The 24,578-nt window shown below is 37.9% G+C and overlaps 1 protein-coding gene across 1 annotated transcript; it reads right to left on the bottom strand.

Annotated features, from left to right (window-relative positions):
* Positions 1-2,458: 2,458 nt before the first annotated feature.
* Positions 2,459-12,662, bottom strand: LOC113192016 (uncharacterized). The gene is given in 5 exon segments (XM_026401990.2): positions 2,459-2,480; positions 2,917-3,197; positions 3,200-5,087; positions 6,334-6,412; positions 12,542-12,662. Coding segments are annotated over 4 exon segments (2,202 nt in total). The 3' UTR covers positions 2,459-2,480; positions 2,917-3,083.
* Positions 12,663-24,578: the final 11,916 nt, after the last annotated feature.

Raw genomic sequence — 24,578 nt, 5'->3', positions numbered from 1 at the left:
AAGAATTAAAAGAAACATGGGATAAGCAGGATGAAAAATCAGGGTGTTAGGTATATTAGAATTCTCCAGATACATAGTAACAGTATGAGACGGATGAGGAGTATAAATAAGAGTAGATATGGTATGGCAAATAATTCCCTCAATTTTGGAAGCTGGGAGTCCCATCCCATGTGTAATATGCAGCAAGAGGAAAGCTTTGGTATAATTCAATCTGGGTCCTAAATCCCAAACCAGGGGCAGTGGGCACAAGTCCCAGAGCTCAAGGCCACAGAACCAGGATATTTGAAGTCTGAAGACAAGAGAAAACTGCAGCCCCAGCCCAAGAATAGAAAGGAAATCTGCCCTTCCATCTCCTTGTATGCTCTCTGGGCTGACCCTCCATGGACTGTATGATCCCAGGCCACGTTGGCGAGGGAGAATATTTTTATTTATTCTACTGATTCAAATGCTAATCTCTTCCAGAAACATCCTCACAGACACACACAAACTATGCTTTGCCAACTATCTGGGCATTCCTTAACCTAGTCAAGTTGACTAATAAAGGTACCCCCTGTGTTACAAACTTCCATCACTGATTGAAACAGTGTTGTACTGGTTTCCTAGAACCCACATACAGGTGACCAGAACCAAGTGGCTCAAAACAACACGTTTATTTTCCTCGAAGCTCAGTGGCCAGAGCACAGAACCACACACCAGGCAGCATTGGTTCTTTCTGTGTGTCCCAAGGGAGAACCTGTCCCATGCCTCCCTCCTAGCTTCTGGTGATGACAGCAGTTAGTGGGGTTCCTTGGAGTGGTACTGCGTTGGCTTTCTCTGGCTTCTCTCTGAGACTTTCTATGTATCATCTTTTCTTACAAGGACACCAATCTTTGGGTTGAAGGTCAATTGTAATTCAGTTTGATCTCATCTCAACTGAATAACAACTGCAAAGACCCTGGAAAGATTGTTTATTGCTCACAATTGCATCTATATCCACTCTGTTAGTTAAAGACTTTTAGTCCATTATAAAAGTACATTCCTTAGTTTACTCAAAGCTCCCTTTTAAGAAAAAAATTCTCATAAATATTCTCAGGGGAAAGGAAAGGTCTCTTATCAAACAGAAATTTTCTTATCACCAAAGAAGTCTACATGTCTGCTGATATAAACAGAATGTCAGGAAAATTACAGAACCAAGATATTCACAAGTTTGAATGATGAACAGGGAGAGAATGGAAGAGATGTAGCATGGGATGAGTGTGAGGGAGGAGAGAACACAGAAGTAAAAAAAGAAAAGACTCAAAGGAAACAGAAAAGTGAGAGAATACATGTAAAATAAAAATAAAAAACCTAAAAGAATAGAAAACAAATCTGAAATATTCTCATCCTAGCCCTCAAGATGCTGAGCCATAAAAAATAACTGCCTTCAAAAGATTCCAGAAATGAGAAAAAGTGACAATGATGCATATGTATAAGTGTCCATGAACCACTCAGGTCACAATAAACAGAAATAAGATTTCAGTGAAAAGTTAAAGAATTATTTCCTTTGGAGTTCAAAGAATTCTTGGCTTCCCTTCTCAGCAGTGTTGGATGGGCTGGGCTGGATGTGAGAGAGATCCCAAAGGTGGAGATTCTGGAGGTGGGGTGCAGGCTGAGGTGGACTCCATGTTCGTTTTCAGATGGCGATTGATCTGAAGATTTTAAATCAGCACACCTCCAGGCCCAGCAGTTGCTAGTTCATAATGGTTGATTGCAGCCCAGGTACCTCCCCTCAGTTCCTCTCATGTGGCTAAGGAGCCAGTCCTTTGTCCCCTCCATCACCCACTGATCCCGTGCTTTCTGGTCTCTAAGGTTCAGTCTCCAAAGCAAAGTATGCCCACTCCTACCCTTTCAAATTCCCAGCCAGGTGAGTCCCTCCCAGCAGTCCTGTGAGCTGCTGGACTCAAATGTGGAGGGAGCTGGGCGTGAGGGGCACAGGGTGGGTGTTCCATGACCTATATTACCCTGTGTAAACCCCTTTCCACATCTGATTTTCTCCTGGTCACTTAGGCACTCTTTGTCATGTGTTCTGGGTTTGCCAGCCTGAATCCTAGGCCCAAGTTGGGTCTGCCTGGGATCAGTTCCCCCAACTGCCCGCCCCCATAGCACAGCTGAAAGATGGCTCCTTGTTGGCACTAGGATGTGGTTCAGCATGCCTGTCACGTTAGTCCCCAGTGACTGGCCTCTGATCTCTCTGTACCCAGACATGTCACAGGTCTACAAAAAAATATGGGTTCTTTTAATGTCACCACCTGTCCACTTTGCTTGGCTGGCACTGGGGATTTCTTCCTTATTTTATTGCATCCATCTCCCATAGTTCCCATTGTTTGACTGCAGTATGAATTCCCAGTTATTTACCCTCTTTATATCCATCCACCTTGCAGAGAAGATGCCTTTCTTGGTTTCATGCCATGGAGGAGCCAGGAAAGGAGCCTCTTCTATTCTGCCATCTGGAAAGCTCCCTCCTGCAATTAGATTCCTGATATAATCAACTGTGATACCCATGTGTTCTCTAGTTTTCAAAGTGAGGCTACTTGGTAATGTTTGAATCACAATAAACAAATTCCCTTTCTATCTAAACTATACTATTTCTGTGAGGATTTCATTATTTTTACCACATCAGCTAATGATGTTTAGTAAATTTTGGAAAAGTTAAAGTCAATTACCCATTTTCTTTATTAAAGTGATAACTCTCAATTATCCTCATATACATGAAAATATGTATACATAGGGACTCTAGTATATATTTATTTTTGAATGGATTTTTCTTAACTTTAAATATTTCCTGTTATCTAAGGAATATATTTTGAACAAATGTCATTCCACATTCACTACAGATATGAGGTTTCATATTTTAAAGAAAGTTTGAAATTTGATTAAAGGCTTGGACACACTACTTACATTTTTTAGGGTTTCAATGCATTATGAATCCTCCAGTTTTTAGTATATATGAACAATGGCTAAAAGCCTTGTGATATCTTTCCACTTGTATTCTCTCTCAAAAGTATGAATTCTCAGGGGATGAATACGGTGTGAATGAACAACTGTTGGAAACTTTGCCACTTTTTTTACATTTCTATTTCTCTCTGTTGATTCCTGATGTGTAGAATAAGGGTTGAACCATCCTTTGAAGCACAGGGAGAATGTTTCATTTGTAGGGCTTCTTTCCAGTATGAATTCTTTGGTGTTGAGTAAGGCTTGATCTGTGATAAAACCCTTTGCCGCATTCTTCACAAGTGTAGGAATTCTTCTCACTATGAATTCTCTGGTGTTGAGTAAGCTGTGATTTTTGAATAAAAGCCTGTCCACATTTTTCACATGTGTAGGGCTTCTCTCCAGTATGAAGTCTTTGATGGTAAATAAGCTTTTCTTTTTGACTAAAAGCTTTGCCACATTCTTGACAAGTATAGGGCTTCTCTCCTGTGTGAATTCTCTGGTGTCGAGTAAGCAGTGACTTGTGAGCAAAAGCTCTGCCACACTGCGCACATGTGTAGGGCTTCTCTCCAGTGTGAATTCTCTGGTGTTGACCAAGGTTTGATCTGTCATAAAAAGCTTTGCCGCATTCTTCACATGCATAGGGCTTCTGTCCTGTATGGACTCTCTGGTGTCCTTTAAGAGCTGATATTTGCTTAAAATCTTTGCCACATTCTTCACATCTATAGGGCTTCTCTCCAGTATGGGTCCTCAGGTGTCGAATAAGTGGTGATTTTTTAACAAAAGCTTTGCCACATTGTTCACATTTGTAGGGCCGCTCTCCAGTATGAATTCTCTGGTGTTCAGTAAGCAATGATTTTGTATTAAAATCTTTGCCACATTGTTCACATTTGTAGGGCTTCTCTCCAGTATGAATTCTCTGGTGGCAAATAAGATGTTCTTTTTGACGAAAAGCTTTGCCACATTCTTTACAATTGTAGGGCTTCTCTCCAGTATGAAGTCTCTGGTGTTGAGTAAGCAGTGATTTATGAACAAAAGCTCTGCCACATTCTTCACACTTGTAGGGCTTCTCTCCAGTATGAATTCTCTGGTGGAGAGAAAGATTATCTGTTCGTTTAAAAGCTTTTCCACATTCTTGACATTTGTAAGGCTTCTCTCCAGTATGAATTCTCTGGTGCTCTTTAAAATATAATCTTTGCTCAAAAACTTTGCCACATTCTTCACATTTGTAGGGCTTCTTTTTAGTATGAATTATTTGATGTTGTGTAAGGTTTGACCTGTAATAAAAACTTTTGCCACATTCTTCACATTTGTAGTGCTTCTCTCCAGTATGAATACCCTGGTGATCTTTCAAGGATGATCTTTGTTTAAAACCTTTGCCACATTCTCCACATTTGTAGGGCTTCTTTCCAGTATGAATTCCTTGGTGTTGAGTAAGGTTTGATTTGTAATAAAAACCTTTGCCACATTCTCCACACTTGTAGGGCTTCTCTCCAGTATGAATTCCATGGTGTTGAGTAAGCAGCGATTTTTGAACAAAACCTTTGCCACATTCTTCACAACTGTAGGGCTTCTCTCCAGTATGCACTCTCTGGTGTCGAGTAAGCAGTGATTTGTTAACAAAAGCTTTGTCACATTCTGTACATTTGTGGGGCTTCTCTCCAGTATGAATTTTCTGGTGATCTTTAAGATATAATCTTTGATTAAAACTTTTGCCACATTCTTTACATTTGTAGGGCTTTTCTCCAGTATGAATTATCTGGTGGTCAGTAAACAATGGTCTTCGATTAAAACCTTTGTCACATTCTTCACATTTGTAGGGCTTCTCACCAGTACTCTGGTGTTGAGTAAGGACTGAAAAATTTTTTAAGACCTTGGCACATTCTTCATATTTGTAGGATCTGCCTACAGAAGATATTATCAGGTGTTGAGTATCAAGTGAGCTTTTTATTTTGTCACTGCTATGCTGCTTGAGATGTTTAGAAGAAGTTGAGCAACTGTTAATGGCTCTGCCACTTTCTTTAGATTCACAAGGCTTCTTTCCAGCATAAATCCTCACATGTTTAGCAGGAGGTGATCTTTGATTAAGAATTTTGCTACATTCTTTAAACTTGTAGGGTTTATCACTGTCATGGTATCTGTGGGGTTTAGAAAGGGTTGAACAATGAAATTCTTTGATACCTTCTCTTTTTTATATTTATAATTTTATTTAATTAAAAACATTTTTTGATATATTCTTTAAGCTCATAAGAATCCTTTCCAGTATAAATTCTCTTCTATAGAGTAAGTTTTGCAATTTGATGAAGAGATCCTTCATACACCTTACACTCACAAGGCTTGTTTTGCCTATGAATATTTGGATGAGAGTAAATTTTGAGCACTGAAGTAAGGCTTTAATAAATGTTCTTTGAAAAGTGAACATATTAATATTCATGATTTCTGGCACTGCAACCAAAACTAAGGTTTTTATAAGTTACTCTATATTCATAATTTTTATCACTAATAAAAGCACACTGGTAATCAGGACAGAGACCTAGCTAAAGGTGTTATTTGTTTCATTACATATGGAGATACTTTTCATAAATCTGTATCTGAATTTTCATTAAGCAATAGTGGGTAAGTAAGGACTCCCTAAAAGCATTAAAATTGTATGTTTGAGCACAAGGAGGAATTATTACTTTATTGCAGGATAATGGACATTGTGTAAAGGAACTCTCAAAAGATCACTTTCAGAACTTGTCCTTAATGTTTTAAAATTTGTTCCAATTGTTGTACATGACAGTAGAATGCATTTTGACACATCATACATAAATGGAGCATAACTTGTCATCTTTCTGGTTATACACTATATAGTTAAATCAGTCATATGATAATATATGTGAATAGAGTAATAATGTCCAATTCTACTTTCCCTACCCCATATCCTCTCCCTCTTTTCCGTCCCTCTGTCTGACCCAAGTAGCTCTATTCTTCACTAGCTTCCCGCCCATTGTGTCCCCCTCACTTTTAATCTCTTGTCTATACAAACATTTGACTAGAAGTTTAACTCAATGCTACATTTGAAAAGGGTCAAGTTAAAAACTGAAGCATGGAATAGATCTCTTTTCAGATTTTCCACACTTCCTTTCAGAGGAAATATATGCTTCAAAACTGCTCTGGATATATTCTTAAAAAGACATTTATAGTTCCTCAAAAGAAACTGGCATAAATTGAATTCTTTTGAGTATTAAATGTTCTTGATGGCTGTTGGCAGTGAAGTTTTCATTATGAATAGTCACTGCTAATTGGTTTTGTCCCTTGTAATATGATTTCTGACCTTCATTCTCACTTGTAGTTTCCCACATTTTTCTTAGATGTAAATAGTCAAAGTCACAATTTCCATACCTTCCATTCATCATTTTTTGAAACAAATATTTTATTTCTTGCTTTGGTGGAGATTCATGGGTATGATGAGAAGTCATGGCTGAAATAAATAAAAATAACAATCATTTTATTTACTGGACTGAATGAATATATTTTGCAACAATGATATAAAATTATACACATGTCAGGATATCAGCAGTAAATCCAAGACCATCATTATTCCAGAAATATGCAGACTAAATAAAAATGTTCAGACAAAATTACTTTGTGAGAACTGCCCAAGCCACCTTAGAGAACACAGGATCCAAGATGAGAACACTACTAAGGAGAGGAATGTAGCAGAGGGAAGAAAACTATGTTCCTTTTATTAATCACACTCTACCCTCCTCCATAATATAGCATTGTGCAATTAGAATAAAATCTACCAACTCCCTTCAATCTCAGTAGTTTAAGGGAAATATGAAGCACATGCAAACATTTGTGGCTTTCTTAGGTACTGTATGAAAACTAGTTTCTGTCTGTCATGATATAAAGACTTGAAGATAAGAGATAGATTTTGGATGACAATACCATAGAGATGGTCAACAGGGGCAAAGAGCCTATGGACTCTGAAAAAGAAACATGAACTAAATTATAAGTTGAAAATATACACACACACGCTTCAAAAGAGATTCACCATTTAAAAAAAAGCATGAGAGGCAATAAAAACCTAGCACAGCCTATGACCACATTACCTGGATGAAGCCAATACACGGTGATCAAGACACAGGACTTGTATTTCATGTTTTAAAATTTTTGTTATTTGTAGACTTATTTCATTGATAAGTTAAATTTTGTGTATATACTAAGTATATCATGTATTATAAAGTACATGGTAAAATGACTAATGTACATGGTAAAATGACTAATCCTAGTGAATTAATGCATGCATTATTCCTTAAAATTATCAGTCTTATGCTTAGAAAGCATTGCATTCATTCAATTAGTATTTAACAAGAGTACAGAACACCACACTCACCATGTGGTAAAATACAACTACAACTACAATTGGACCTGATTGTCCAATTTTTAAAAAAGTGTAGGGGCTGGGGTTGTGGCTCAGAGGCAGAGTGCTTTTGTACAGCAGGTGAGGCACTGGGTTTGATCCTCAGCACCATATATAAGTAAAAATAATGGCATTGTGTCCACCTAGAACTAAAAAAAAAAAAAAAAAAAAAAAATGTAGAGCTTGACCAACATTGTGCCAATAGTCCACAAAATCCAGTACCTGGTGACCACGATTTTATTCTCTACATTTCTGACTTCCACCTGTGAGTCAGATGCTCCTTCAGCTGATTTTCTTTGTCTGCCTTATTTAATATAATGCAAAATCCTGAATATTCATTCAAGGTCAGTTGAAATGATGAAGTATCTCTTTTTTATGGTTAAATAGTAATCATACATAAATACCACAGTTTTTCTCATTCAGTCATTGATGGGCACAGAACATAAGTCCATGTTTCAGTATTGTGAACAATGCTTGCAGTGAACATAGTAGTGGAGGTATCTCCTCAACATGATGATTGATTTCTTTTGTGGATATATATTTAGTACCTGCATTTCTCGATCACAGGGTCATTCTTTTGTTAATGTTTTTATATATATGGAGCTTGGTATTAAGGCCATGGGTCCTGCATCGATGAGCTACAACAGAAACCTTTTAAAAATCATTTGGGACATGATTTCACTAAGTTGCTGTGATTTGCCTTGAATTTGAAATCCTTTTGCATGACTTCCTAATTAGCTGGGATTACAAGCATGTAGCACTGTGCTTGCCTATTTTTCATTTCTTTATATACTTCCATACTATTTACAAAAATGACTGTATAATTTACTGTTTATTGGTTTTTAAATGGATAAATCAATTAAAATAGTACAGCACATAAAAACAAAGATGGCTTAACCTAGGTAACAAAATATTAAGAATTAAACATGAGGAAAGTGGGAGTCATTAATTACTGAAAGATACTACTCCCCATTTGAAAAAGTAAAGTGACCTAACCAGGAACACAGAAAACTAAATAAAATTCAGACAAAACTTGTTAAGAGAAATAAGCAGAAATTGTGTATGTGAAGAATTCTTTTAAAAGACTGTCTGAGAGAGTCACGGGTGGTTGTGCACAACTGATTCTAGCAATCTGAGAGGCTAAGCCAGGAGGCCAGCCTCAGCAATGTACTGTTTGTCAAAAACTTTACAACATGAAGATGGCTGAGTTATGTAACTGAGTGGTAGAGTACCACTAAGTTCCATCCCCAGTACCAACAAGAAAGTCAACAATTATGAATACTATAAATAAAACAAATCAAGATCCAAGAAGCTGGGGCTGGGGATGTGGCTCAAGCGGTAGCGCGCTCGCCTGGCATGCGTGCGGCCCGGGTTCGATCCTCAGCACCACATACCAACAAAGATATTGTGTCCGCCAAGAACTAAAAAATAAATATTAAAAATTAAAAAAAAAAAAAGATCCAAGAAGCTCAGTTATCTCAAAGTAGGGCAAACAGAAAGACTCAAAGAATGATTTAATCAAAGTTTAAAAATTCAAGAGAGTCTGAAGAGCACAGAGAAAAAGATGCATCAATTGAAAAGGGAAATTTACATGGCAGAAAGGAATGGGAATATTGCCAAATGGGTAAAAGATTTAAAATTACCAACCAAGAATACTGTATCCAGAAATACTATCTTTCAAAAGTGAAAAAATAAATCAATAAATAAAAGATTTTAAAATACGAAAATGCTCAAAAGTTCACCACACTAGAGCTGTCCTCCAAAAACACTAAGGGAATTTTTCATAGTGAACAATAAATCTGCACAACACCACAACTCATAAAGAATACAGTTTTCTAGGCAGAAAAAAAAAATCACATACAATTCTATTTTACTGTTAATAATGGGTTATAAATTAATTTTGAAACATAATTTCAAAGACAAAATCATAAAAATCAACATAAACTTTAAATGGGAATGCAGTACAAAATCTTCAACAACATAATTTTGAATGAATATATTAATATGCCGAATTTTATAATGAAGTTAATTTGTTACCAGTTTAAAATATAGTGTGAACTTACAGCAAACTTTATAAAGTCTCACTGAAAATGAGAGAATAAATTCCCATAGAAAGTGTAAACATAAGTGGGGGAGGAATGAAAGCTTGTCACCATGAAAAGCAAGGAACCACAAATTGGACCATTAAGAGAAGTGGGAGGAGCTGGGGTGGAGCTTGGTTGGTAGGTGCTTGCCTCACATACACAAGGCCCTGGGTTCACTCCCCAGCACCACACACACACACACACACACAAACACGGTAAAACAATCATAAGAAATACAGAAAACAGCTTACAAAGTAGGAAGAATGGGTTCTTCATTTGTAGAAATTTACTTGATTATGAATGCATTATTACCAAACACTAATCAAAACAAAAAGCTTGACTAAGACACAATGGTATGTAATCTACAGGAAACTCTAAATCTAGGACATAAGTAGACTGAAAGCAAAAGAATATGAAAATATGAATATGAGAATATGACCACAAGAAAGCCGGGCCACAAAGTGATGATATGCAAAATGTAGCTTAAAACAAAAAGATATGAGATAAAATAGAATTTAAATTAAAAAAACTTTGAAAAGAGGCAAAGTAGAATATTATACAAAGATAAAAGGAACCTTTCCCTAGGATACCAAAATAAGACTAGATAGACTTTCAACTCACATCACATTTCCCCGATATAAAAAGGTAAGAAGGAGAGAAGTGAATGAAGAAATAGAAAGCAACACTGTAACATAAGGAGACACCAATCCCCATTTTTTGTAAAGGAAAAGTCCAATAAAATGTTAATCACAAAACAGAGGACTTTGAAAGACATTTTAAACCAATTTGACGTATGTACTCAATATTCCACTAGCAAAGGGACTATTATACTAGATCGACCAATTTGTAGGGAATGAAACAAAGGTTAATAGATTGGATTAAATACTCTTGAACTGGCCTTGTTCAAGAACTGAAAGATAAAATTGAGAGATGTTTGTATTACTCAACAATATCTGGAAAGTCCATATAATATCTATCATATTCCCAATGTTACTTTTTGCAGAAACAGAAAAAGCTATTCTAGAAATTGTCTGGCAACTCAAAATTGTGTGACTACTTCAAAAATATTCAAAATACAAATAAAATTGGAAGACTGTTGTTTCATGACTTAAAAATATATTAAAAGTTACCAGGTTCAATAGTTAATATTGAAATCAAGTTAGAAAAATAGGCATAAAGAATTCTGATAATAAGCTTTCACATATATGGCAAACGGAGACATTTGCACAGCAACGTTTGTTACAATATCATTCAACACAGCCATCATGTGGAAGCAACCCAAATATTCCTTGAAATGAGTGGATGAGGCAATATGGAATATAAAAAGCATAGAATATTTTTAAGTCAAAAAAGGTAAGAAATTTTCTAAAATCTATAATGAGGATAAATCTTTAGTACATTATGTTAATTGAAATGTCACTAACAGACAAATTTTGCAGAATTATATTAATATGAGATATATAAACTAAAAACAAAACAAAATAATTCCTTCTGAACAGAAATGAGAATGGTGTTTGTGATGGGGGACACAGAAATGAGGCCTTGTTTATATAGGAATTGATTTTTTAGCTTTCTGATAGGGAAACTTTCAGGAGATACACTGCATAACAATTGAATTAACACTGCTGAACAGTAAACTTGAAATGTTGGAGAAAACAAGTTTTGTTTTTTTGTTTTTGATCAAAATTAAAATTTCAAACAACATAAATTGATAAACAGAACTACAAAATTTTTGAAAGCTACCATGAAAATGCTATGGTCTTTTTCCTATAAATAAGAACAAACTCAACAATATATAAATGATGGGAATGTACGTAATCCCAGCTACTAGCAATTCTGAGGCTGGAGGATTTTAAATTCAAAGCCATCCATGATAATTTAGTGAGGTCCTCTCTCCAAATATAAATAAAGAGAGGCTGGAGATGTAGCTCATTATTAGAGCACCCCTGAATTAAATCTCCATCACATTCACATATAGGAAATTTCCATCACTATATACATTGGCAGGTGAAAAACCAATCCAGATAAAATATAAAAGTCATTAAAAATACAGGTGTAATATTTATACAAGCAAGTAAAAGCACATGTAAATTTTATTGGTAACAGAAACAAGGTTCATGCATAGCTTAATTTCAATTTACATTGTCCTAATTTGTGAAGTAATGAAAATTGTCATCTAATCACAAAATATAACACTATTAACTGATATAAGGAAACCTACTCTACAACACAAAACCTACTCTACAAAATGAGAGGAAAAAAATTTAACCAACAAAATTGTAAATAACCACAGATGCATTATTTTACAAACCCTTGTGTATAAGTGCAATTTACACCTTGTGACTATAGACCAAACAGAGCAGCCATTGTGAATCTTGACATTACGTGGCAGAAAATTTCGGAGGAAATCCGTTATAAATATTCAGAAAGAGCTCTGATCAGGGAATTTTAATGAATAAATATATAAGTAATGTCAGAGAAACTGATTGATGATGTTAATATTTTACAATGGTTTGACCTGAAGGTCTCTGGAAACATGCCCAGCTTTCCTAGAGACCTGAACATCATGGAAGAGCTGTCAGATCCTGCTGACCCTCACAAGCAAAGGGAAGTGTTGTGGTTGGTAACTGGGATGAACTATGACCTCACTGGAGGACAATCAGGAGGCTTTACTGAATATGAAAGCATGACAGACAGGGCAGTACATGTTCTTCTATGATAACAACAGGAAGAAACCTAAGCATCTGAAATATCTTCTCTGCTGGGATAACTTCTCAATCAACAGTTTGAAGTCTGGCTTCCTCCTTGATCTTTGGGCCTCTTAACTGTGTCCTCTGCTATGTGTAGGTCACAATATTTAACATCACTGAATTACTCTAAGTACCACTTATCTAGAGTACTATGTCACACCAAGAAAGGGAGAGATTAAAGACTAAAAGAAATGTAACTAATATTCTATCTGTACCCCAAAATGCCCTTTTTTCTTGAAACTACAAATGTGAAACTCATTCTTACAGAAAATACCTCAAAAGATATTCTGCAAGGAAAGGGAATTAAATATTGAAAATAATTAGGAATTCTGAAGGGAAGGAATCCTCACCCAGGAAGACCAGATTTCTGTAGTTCTCTAACATCACATCTCTATATAAATTTTGCTGAGCAGGATCCAGGCATTCCCACTCCTCTTCAGAGAAATCAACGGCCACATCCCTGAATGTCATCAGTTCCTGGAATGAAAATTGGCATATAAATTGCACATTGACCACAAAGTCATTCACAGAGTTTTTAAAATTTAACTGAAGTTGAAATGAGATCTAGAAGAAATGGCTCTCTTGTAGGTAAGGGACTTCCATTATATAATAAGATACTTTTGAATACAATGATCCTATATATGATCTAACTCTGAGGAAAAAGTGAAGTAAGCAAGCATCAAAACAAGTGTATACATTTTGTTATGTTATATATCAGAATAAATTGTGTATATTCTTCATGTGAGAGTGTTATGGTGATTTAGAAGGGTAATTCTCAAATTGTAATTGTACAATAATAAATCAAATTTATTAAAACAAGACTCTGAGTCAACAGTTCTGAGATGGAGCCTGGTTTTCTGAATATGCAGTAAGCTCTCAAGTGATTCCAGTAATAGCCATACAAGATAAACTTTGAATTGCCAAGAGGCAGACCACTGAAGGAAACATTCACTGATGAGTCTTACTTCAAATATTTTATGGGATTTATGTGTGTTAATAACATAGCAAACAGCAACAACAATCCTTTTGATCATTTCAAATGTGTACAAATCACCCTAAGGGTTTTTCTATCTTAATCCGTAACACCCCAAATAATGAGATATTAAGAGTATTCATCAGGCTGGGGTTGTGGCTCAGTGGTAGAGTGCTTGCCTCGCATGTGTGGGACCCTGGGTTCGATCCTCAGCAACACATAAAAATAAATAAGTGAAATAAAGATAGTGTCCAACTACAACTAAAAAATAAATATTAAAAAAAAAATTAAAAGAGTATTTATCTTTTATAACATTTTATGAAGCATTCAGTAAAAGGCAGGGTTTGATTTTTACCCAAGTTTATTTGATCTGAAATTCAGAAGAAAAGAATAGTAAGGTCAAAAGAAAATGTGAATGTTAAAAGAGTTTTCAGAGCAAGGCTATTGTTACAAATGAGCACAGTAATGGAAACCTGTTAACAAAATTGATCAAATGATATTTATATTTTATGTACAAAGACAAAAATGTCAACTTTTTATACATTAAAACAATAAATTTTCATATAGATGAAAAGAATATACTCAATTTTTAAAAAACTTATAAATCAATGTGTAATAGACCCCCCCTTTTTTAAAAACACTCTATTGACCCAGGCATGGTGGAACATGCCTATAATCCTAGCAGCTTGGGAGGGTGAGAGGCTGAGGCAGGAGGATTCCAAGTTCAAACCTAGGTCCAGCAACTTAGGAAGGCCCTAAGCAACATAGTGAGACTTTGTCCCAATTTTTTTTTTCCAAAATTAAAAAAAAACAACAACAAAACAACAAGATGTGGTCAGTGGTTAAGTGGCCATGGGCTCAATCCCTGGTACCAAAGCAAAAAAAGGTAAATAACTCTCTGGGTCAAAGAGACTCTGAGAAAGATGATTAATGTCATTACAAAGATGATTTTGTTTAAGGAGGTGGTAAACTGCCCTTAGAAGAAACAATACGTTCTCAAGAGGGAAGCATTGATAAGGATCTGAAGCCTGTTGTAGACAAGTTTTTAAAAGATGGATTTGGTTAGTTTTGCCAAATACCCTGTAATACCGCAATCCTGGCTGTTTAATAAAACACACACACACCCACACTGATGAATACTTACTTGGGCAAGACCTGAGAGCTATAAATTACATCGTTTCTGATATTCAGCCACACAGTACCTAATCCATACACTTTACTAATGGTGATGTCAGGTAACTGTGTCTGGTTCAAAGTGCTAGATTTAAAAGAGGGGTTCTTTTGTAACACTCTGAAAAGGAATCCCTAACCACTGTTTGCTTTTGAGTGACAGGACTTCAATAAAAAATAATCATCCAGGATTGCTGGAGTATCTTATCTCAGGGATTTAAAAATCTTTTGTACTGTTTAATGAAAGTCTTAAAGTATCAGCTGTGAGAGTCATAGCTGGATAAAGGGATCCTTTCACAAATATGAAGATGACCTGCTTATAGCCGACCTCCAACTATGAATTTTGATTTTCAAATACTATTGCTGAGCTAAACCACTGCACCTCATGTGGATATGAGATGTCTACTAAAGTGGCTTATTTTGTAAACAAGTCACCTACCCGGGATTCCAGATTAGCCAATAACCTGAATCTTGATGTCGGATCAGAAGCAGGCTAGCTTAAGCCTTATAGAAGTCAGGAACCAGAGACAGGTTCATGGGTTCCTGGAAATGTCAGTGTTATGATTTAGATATTTCGTGTCCCCCAAAAGTTCATGGGAGACAATGCAAAGTTCAGACATGAAGTGACTGGGTTATGACAGTCTTACCTAGTCAGTGTATTAACCCCTGATAGCTCCAGCATGGTAACTGTAGGCAGTCAGGGTGTGCCTGGAGGAGGGGGGTCCCTGGAGACACACCTTTGGGGTTTATATTTTTTCCTTGTTGAGCTCTCTGCTCCCTGGTACCATGTTCCCAGTTGCTTTCCTCCACCAGTCTTCTGCCACAATGTTCTGCCTCAGCCCAGGCCCTGAGGAATGGAGTCAGCTACCTATGGACTGAGGCCTCTGAACCCAGGAACCCTGAAATAAACTTCTCCTCCTCTAAAATTGTTCTTGTTGGGAATTTTGGTCACAGCACTGAAAAAGCTGACTAAAACAGTTAGCATGCTGCATATTTGGGTCGCTAATTTTGGGCTCGTAGGTAAACTCCTGCATGAGGTCTTAAAAGGAACAAATAAAACATTCCACTGTACACAGAAGGCCAAGCTGCCTTTGAGAAGTTAAAACGAAGTCTCATGAGAGCCCCTGCCCTAGCCCCTTCTGTGCCTGACTCACAGAAGGTGTTAAGACTCTATGTGAATGAGAAACAAGGTACAGATGTTGAAGTTCTCTTACACACACTGGAGGTATACTGCAGCCAGTAGCCTGTGTGTGGGAACAGCTTGACCACACCATGAAAGGAGGGTCCTGTGGGGTGTGACTGACACCAGTGATTTACCACAAGAGGCTGAGAAACCCACTCGGACAATCCATCACTGGGTTTGTTGCTCACCAAGTCCTATCCTACTAAAACAGAAGGATGGGTGTCAGCTGACTGCTGGGAGGGTAGGGAGATTCCAGGCCATCCTTTTCGACAATCTAAATGTCAACTTCAAGAGAAACTGTGTCACCTTAAATCAAACAAACCTGTTGCCAGCAGATGACAATGGACCAATACAATGTGACTGCTCAGAAAGCTTGGAGACTCTTTGGCAAGTGGGACTTTTGATTGATTAGCTGAGCCAGACTGAAGGGTCTTCACCAATGAAAGCAAGTTCATAGGCAATGGCCAGTGGATATCTGGGTATTCTGCAGTCATGGCACATGACTCTGCTGCTAACAATATCAGCCCAGAAAACCAAGCTAAGTTCTCTCACATGAGCTCTGACTGACCAAAGGAAAGAAGGTAAGCATTTACACTGACTTAAAACATGCCTCCAAGATGGTACACGCACATGGAGATACCTGGAAAGAAAGAGCACTCCTCACAGCTGAGAAAAGGACACTAAGGATGCCCCTGAAAATACTGTTAATAATACAGGCTGTGTCCACCCTATAGCAGGTGGTAATCGTGCACTATCCTGCCTTGAGACAACTGATACCTGTGTGGCCAGGAGAAATCAGGCTGCTGACAGGACAGTCAAAAGTGTCAGGAAGGACAAACTCCTTTATCAGGGCCCTGGCACCTCAGCTTGTAGCAAACCAATTCCAAATCTGTTTATACTGAGGATAATGAGAAAAGGGGCAAATAATGGAGTTGGGACTCTCACAACAGTGCCAGGTGCAGCTCACCCTTCTTCCTGAAGCACCCTCTGTTCTTGATCAAACACTCCGAGGAGAGTGCTACTAGGGGAAGGGTGTCAATTTCATCAAGCCCACTTGTGAGGGCCACGCCTCCAGTGGACTGTTCAGCAAGTGATTCAGAACTGTGTCTTCTGCACTCAAACAATTCAAAGTCTAATACACACTTAGGGTATAAAAATATCCTTCTGATGACTGAAAAGCACACTTTACCCAAATGCCCATTCATAGGAACTTATAAATATTTGCTTGTACCGATAGATACCTTCTCTGTGAGTCAGGCTGATTCTACTAGAACAGAAAAGACTTCAGAAAACTAGAGTCCTCTTAAAGGAGCTGATCCCAAGTTATGGGCTCCCCTCAATACAAACTAACAGGGACTATCTTTCATTGCAGAACTGACCTATGAGTGAGCAAAATATTGCATATATATTGGAAATATGTATTCTGGAGATCCCAATCTATAGGAAAACAGAAACCATCAACCATACCTTAAAAAAGACGGTGGCTAAAATATGCCAAGAAACCCACCTGCTGTGAGATAGGTGTTTGCCAAATGCTCTCCTCAAAAGAGTTTCACAGCACAAAGGCTGAATTGAGTATGGAGTGTGGTGCTGAGAGTCAAGGTGTCTGACTAACTTGTGGTTGTGGTGCGCTTGTGCTAGTATTCCTCCATATGAAAATATAGGGTTAACATTTCCCTGTGCACAAGTACAGGGTTAACATTTCCCAGTTGCTATGGCAATGCTGGCCCTTGGTCTCTCTGGGAAAATATCCAGAAATGCCAGTTTTAACCTTGAGTCACAGACACTGGCTTCTAAGAACAGAGGATTCTGAACACAGCATGGTAACCATAATGTTTTGCCGTGCTGTAACCTTCAAGCCTGCCTGTTGTTTCCAGAAACTTTCTCACAATCAACCTTCTGATGATAATCAACCTTCTGATGATAAAACCATACAATAAATGTGTACAGCCAGCTCTGCATCATTGTTCTCAACCAGAGGGCAGCCTCCCACCTGAAGCCACCTTTCTCTCTAAATGTTTGTCTTTTCTTAATCCCCATCACCCCTCGCTGGGTGGCAGTTGGTACCCAAAGAGGGACCTGGACACAGGGAACTTTGGTGAGTAGTTCAGGGGACAATCCTGAGGGATGGAATCATTTAAATAAAGGTATGGAGTGTGATTATATAGTCAGATGTAAAATAAGGAACACACAGGATCCAAAGAGAGGGATGTCTTGTTCAGAGGCCAATTTTCCTAGGGTTAACTCTGAAATACATTTAAAAAATTCTTTTTACTAAATCCTAAAAAGGACAAGAATATGCTGATCTAATAGCCATCAAGAAGAAATGGCTGTCTGTCTGTCTGAACCTTTGCTTTTAGTGTCTGCATAGCTGTTAAATTTTACATCTGGCATTTCCAGCTGTACAGGACTGCCCTATAATTAAGTCAAAATACAAATGTCAGATGGGCTCTATTTAAATTTCTATCAGGTTAAATCTAATAAAGATTTTAATAAACATCTATAACATTGCCCCCTATGTGTGGAGCTCCACTTACAAAATATTCCCTGTTTTGTGTATGTGTGTACACCTGTGTATTGTCGTTGTGTCTACATATGTCTTTATGCCCATATCTCATGTACATAGAATCAAAATAGACAGAGATAAATGAGTCCTCAAAAATTAAAATTTGAATAAGAAATGGATCCAAATACTTTTTAGTTTATATGATTTTTTTTAAAAAAGTTCAATTTGGATTGGGTTAATAGATAAAAAATAAAGATGTCTTTAAAATTACTAGCTCACATTTTTCTAGGTGTTGAAGCAATTACTAAAGTGTTTGTTTCTATAAACTGTCTCAGATGTCATATCCATTACATCCAGGATTTTTCTTCAACAGGAAAGAGATGACTAATACTGTTAACTACATTTGTTTGACATCGTGGTTTTACAGTTAAAAATAAGTAAATCAGAATTAACATAAATGAAATTAATTTTCCTAGATGTGTCTGTTAAAGTAGACATCTGATTAACTTACAAATTCAAAGTGCTAAATATCAACTACTAAATATGAAATTTAGTACACTTAAACTCCATGAGGTAGTATATTTAAATATTATGTTTGTTTACATAAATTGGTAAATGGAAAAAGGTTTGAGATTGCTTTGTTTATGTATCTTCACTAAAAACAAGGTTAAGTCTTAAGATTCTATCATGTGTGATTTATATACTGTTTAATCAGCTTTTTCACTGCTGTGGCTAAAGGATCTGACCAGAACAATTTAGGGAAGAAAAGGTTAGTTAAGGGCCCTGGGTTTCAGAGGTCTTAATTCAAAGCAGGCTGGCTCCATTGCTTGTTGTAGAAGAGTGTGGCAGAAAGAAGCAGCTCACATGAGAAACAGAAAGCAGAGAAAGAATCTACCCTCCAGATACAAAATAAAAAATAGTATTTCCAGACAGTTAAAAAAAATGGGACTTCTTGATGATATGCCTAAGCTTTCCATGGAACATCCAGGAATACCTTACTGTCCTAGTCATACAATAGAACTGAATGCCTTTCCTATGTGCCAAGATTATGTCAGTACACATAATGTCTCTGGCAGTAGTGGATTTATTCTGAACTGGTCTCAGAGATTTTTATAGCCATGTTAGATTTTATCAATTACACTGGCAACTCTCAAATTGATCTGGTAGATCCCATACGGCTTGCTGAACAAATACTTAATGATTTAAATGGTTTTAATCCTTGGAATATATTAAAACATACAATATGGTATACTTTTGGAATTATGTGTTTGCTACTAATTCTTTTTTGTATTATTACAACCGGATGCCACATGCTCTGAGGAGAAATCTGACAGCTTCAAACAAAACCACATCATTTGCATGTCAAAAATACAAAAGGGGAAGAGATATGGAGAGCAGTGATAAGAATTAAGGTGTCTGATTACTTTGTAATCAGAACTTTGTGGTTGTGATGCACATGGGCTGGGATTCCCCTTATGAAAGTACAGGGTTAAGATTTCCCAGTTGCTGTGGCAATGCTGGCCCTTGGGATTCTGAACACAGAGAGGTAACCCTAATGTCTCACCCATTCTGTAACCTCCAAGCCTGCTTGCTTTCCAGAAACTTTCTTACAAATAACCTTCTGATAATAAAACCTGTCTAATAAACGTGTGCAGCCAGCTCTGGATCATTGTTCTCAATCAGAGGACAGCTTCCAACCTGATCCCCCCTTTCTATCTACATGTTTGTGCTTTTCTTAATCCCCCATCACCTCTTGTGGGTTTCTGAATTAATAGCTATACAGGTCAAAGCAATTGAACCCACAAAGAAATAGCGTATTAGAGACCCTTCCTTGTACCATGTTCAGAGAAGGGAAATTTTGGCAATAGTAAAATAAAAATTAAAAACAAAACCTCAGTTAAAACAATGAACAATGATCAGTCCAACAGTAACTGCTCTACAAGAGTCTGCTTCTTCCAGGTTATCACCAAGGCTGGAATTTCCTTTTCATCCTTTCTAGAAAAAATCCAAAAGAAAAAGATACAACAGAGAAAATCCTTCCATTCTAGGAACTCCTTCATCACCCAGTTTAAGCCTGAAGCAGCTTAGAAATGTAGTCAGCCATTTGTCCATAAAAATTGACAGTGGACGAAATATAACAGGGCTGTCCACTCCATGATTTTGAACATAATCCTTGCTGCTCTGTCACTGTGGTTTATTTTGAAATGGACTTCTTTTCTTTCTCCCTCCCTTCCTAACCATGGGAAGAGCAAGATTCACCTTCCTGCCCTTGGCTAATTATCTTTCCTTCAGCTCCTGCACCATGGGAATGAAGAAATCAAGATTTTAGGGATGAAGGGAAGGGAGGTGGGGTAGGAAAAGGAAAGAGAGTGATATGACTATATCAGTGAATCTCACTATCATGTATATCCGTAAGAACGGGGTCCTAACTAGAATAAGATATATTCCATGCTTGTACAATTATATCACAATGAATTCTACTGTCATGTACAACTAAAAATAACCAAGTTTTTTAAAAAAGTTCAGGTTTGGCACTAGAAAATCTAAGAAACTGCAGTCCCCCAAGGATACAACTCCTGACAGGGCACATGTGGTCTAGAACCTCATTGTGAGGCCTTGGTTCCCTAGGGCAGTTATAATTACAGCCTCTAGAAACAAAGGAGTCCCCTGTATTTCTCCTTTGCTCTCAAAGCAACAAAACTTTTTCCGTTTTCTCAGAACCTTTTTCTTGTCATTGGATCAGCACTGGGGACAAGGACAGAAAGCAAGTCATTCTCTGCCTAACATTTGAGATCTTACTTTCCCAGTAATTCAATGCATCTTTAAAATAAAGTTACTTGTTACCCAAATCTGACTTTGGCACATTTGACAGTATAGAAATAGCCCCACAACACCAAAAATCATACCTTCAGATAGGCCATCCAATTCCCTGTTCCACAAAGTCAGAAACATACCTAGTTCTGGATCCTCAGTCTCCTGGTGCTCTGTGCCCATAGTGTATGAGACCCTTCCACAGGGGTGGGAGCAGAATGTGATAGCAGCAGGGGAGCCTCACAGAAAGAACTGGGCCTTCAACAGTATCACTTATAGGCCCAGAACTTTCGCCTTGGTTTATGCATTTTTCAAAAGTAAAATCCACTGGTATCTTGCCTCTTAGAAAACATTTTTATATCTTTAAAATATTACTGATAGGGGTTGGGGTGTGGCTCAGTGGTAGAGCACTTGCCTCACATGTGTGAGGCATGGGATTTGATCCTTGGCACTATATTTTAAAAAATTTTTAAGTATTAAGCTTAAAATTTTAAATAAACTTAAATATAAATAAAAATATTTTTAAAAACTGATAAAATACATAGTTTATAAAAAATGAGGATGAAATTAGTGAACATCTATTTTTTAAATTGACAAACCCAGAGAAGGGCACTGCTGACTGGAACACAAACATGACTGACTCAAGAGTCAAGTCAGGTTATCCGACCAAATGGGAAATTCTCCCATAAACATCCAGCTCATGTAAGGACTGGATGACCTTCCCCACCATGTGGCATTGTCCTGTGCCCTTGTATCTGCATGAAGTGAGTTTTGCCTTGGAAATATCCTTAAGAATTCACTGGATAATCTTCTGAGTTCTCTAGAATAGTTTAATCTCCTTTCACAACTCTGAGGACCTAGAGAAAAGGATCACCTTTGACTTTCTCTTCAATACTAGACCAAAAGTGTGTCTGTAAGGATTAGAAACTAGAGTTGGGGGAAGATAATCCTAATGTCCAATCCATGATCTACTTTGATGAAACCTCTGCCAAAACATTCCTATGCTCCCCAGATTACTCAGTTGCTAGTACAAGAGGCTCCATTCCAGAAACTCAAGCTGCTCTGTAGGAGGAGGTGACTGAACAGGGGCTGATATCCTCTAGGAACACTGAGAGACACGGCAGCTATGGGAACCTGTGTCAGTCTCCTGCAGGTCTTAATGGAGAACCAGGAAAGGATACAGCAGTGACCGAGGACATATCATCCTATCATGTTTCCTAAGGGGAGACTCAAAAAGACATTCCAATAGGGCATCTGTGCCTCAGAAAGATAAATGGAGAAGAGATACAAGGATGTTTTACAACTGAATGTCAGGTGATTATTCCCTGAATTCCTGTTATGTGGATAATCATAAACAACAACAACAACAACAAATTTTAAAAATGCCATGAATAACTTAGTGAAAATGAATTAAAATACTTTGCCACTTAAAATGTAGCATGGGTACACGTTTAATTATGTAGTGAATTGGAAGGAAGAATACAGCACTTAGAAAGACCATGCTTTCCACAGACTCGGAAAACAGTACAAAATAGGTGACCTCTGGGTTGGAACGAGTGACGAGGATTGCTACAGACCACAGATGCTCCCAACAGAAATCTTCTACATAAGTCAGGATTCTCCCATGATGACCATCCCTGTGTTCATGACCCATTCTGAGTCAGTGTAAGGTATAGGCAAGGAGCCGCACAAAGAGGGCTCCAGATCTCTCCAAGGTATCCAATCAGGCACAGGGTGAAGCAATCATGTGGGCCTGAAAGAACAGATATCAAGCTGTACCTGTACTGGAATGGAATTCACAGATTTAATACCTAACCTTAGGCCCAGCTGCTTCAAACCAACCCTGAGCCCCTGTTACACCACACCTAACCCTGGAGACTTACCATTTCCTGACTCCTGCTGTGTCCAGGCAACCTCTCTACAAATGCTCCAGCACAAGAAAAGTCAAGAGTGACAGGGCTTGTGACACCCAGACCTCAGGGAACCTGAAGATGGATTCAGAGCTTTGCTTGAGCCAGAGACAAAAATCTTTCAGATTAGGAAGTCTTATCTGCCTTTTATCCCTTTACCCCTCTTATCCACCTGTGCCTCTGACTGGCTAATTCTCATCCCATCATCCCTGAGTGGACAAAGCTCCAGGCTCAGATTCCTCTAGCCCTGAGTGGCAGGTGAAGAAATTCAAAGCCTGGTAACAGAACACAAGATTGACAGGTTCCTGGCTACAACCCTTTTCAGAGAGAGCTTCCTACCTTGAGGGATAGCTGACCTTGCAAAGAAGACATTTGAATTTCACCTGGAATGTACAGTTGTATCAATTTATCAATATCAATAATGTGCATTCATAAATGTAAATAATCAAAGTGCAAGCAACCCATATATCCAACAGCAGATTACCTAATAACTGCTAGGGATGGAGGTACAGACTAGAATCCCAGGAACTCTGGAGGCTTAGGAGAATTAAGTATGAGCCAGTTTAAGGATTATCTGCCTCAAAAATGAAAAATAAAAGGTCTGGAGATGTTGTTCAGTGGTAGAGTACACCTGGATTCAGCTGCAGTCCTGCCAAAGGCACAACCATAATCATAACTGATGACTAAAATTCAGTATGTCCACACACTGGAATTTTACTCAGTAAGAGTTTACTTAGTTTAAAATATCATAGAGATGGCCTTGAAAACATGGTAAGGGAAAGAAATCAGAGGAACTGGCCACACAGAGCAGAGGTCAAATTATCTAAACCAAGGCATGGAAAGAAAATCCATCTGATGAACATCACACCCCAGTGTATTGGGGGCAGAGAAATCAGGATCGTGCTGGAAGGCGCTGGGTGTTTAATCTGTAACACAGGGAGCTAGATAGCTGTGGAGCTGGAGAGCTGTGGTCGCTCACAACAGAGCGAGTGCTCTAAGTGCTGCCAAATCGAATCATGCCCCTAAACATGGTCACAATGGTAACCTGAAAAAGACAGACACTGATCCAGGAGGCACAGAGTATTTGTATTCTAAATAGCAAATATATACAAATATATACAGAACAGTGAGCCACAGCCAATAAAAAGGGAAACAGAATGCCAGAGACTGGATGGGTGACAAAGATCATTTCCATAATGAGGGGCGCTATGTGCATTCGCCATGGCTCCAGACTTGATCCTCAGGGAACTGCTGCTCTTTTCTTCCTATGGATGATTGATTTGTATCAGAGAAACACGTCCCAATAGCCACGAATACTGGATATCCGTCAAGTGTTTCCCATACAGACCCAGCTAAATGTGATTAGGTCTGTATTTCGATACAGCCCCATCTATGTTTATAGAAGCACAATTCACAATAGCCAAACCATGGAAGCAGTTCATGTGCCCATTAATAGATACAAACACACACCCTGGAGTTTCACTCAGCTATAAAGAAGAATTAAATAATGACACCTGCCAGGACATGTTGGAAAAGGAGAACATCATGCTAAGTGAAATAAATCAGGCTCAGAAGAAAAAGGGTCAGAGGTCTTCTCTCATGCATGACAGCCAGGGCAAAGCAAGGAGGAAAGGGGGCTGGAGATCATAAAGACACAGGGAAGGCTGGAAGGAGCGTGAGGGAGGGGGAAGAGGGACAGAAAAGGAGAGCAACGGGGAATGGATTTAACACAATCATATTGTGTGCATATGCAATACCATAAATTCCACCTTTATTTACATGTAGAAAGCACCCAGCAAAAAGTAAGTAAATGAGTGAAAGGAAGATCAGTAGA

The sequence above is a fragment of the Urocitellus parryii genome, chromosome 13 (assembly GCF_045843805.1).
Source record: "Urocitellus parryii isolate mUroPar1 chromosome 13, mUroPar1.hap1, whole genome shotgun sequence".
In the NCBI taxonomy this organism is placed as follows: Eukaryota; Metazoa; Chordata; class Mammalia; order Rodentia; family Sciuridae; genus Urocitellus; species Urocitellus parryii.
The sequence above is the reverse complement of the archived record's forward strand: the minus strand, read 5'-3'. Positions and strand labels throughout refer to the sequence as shown.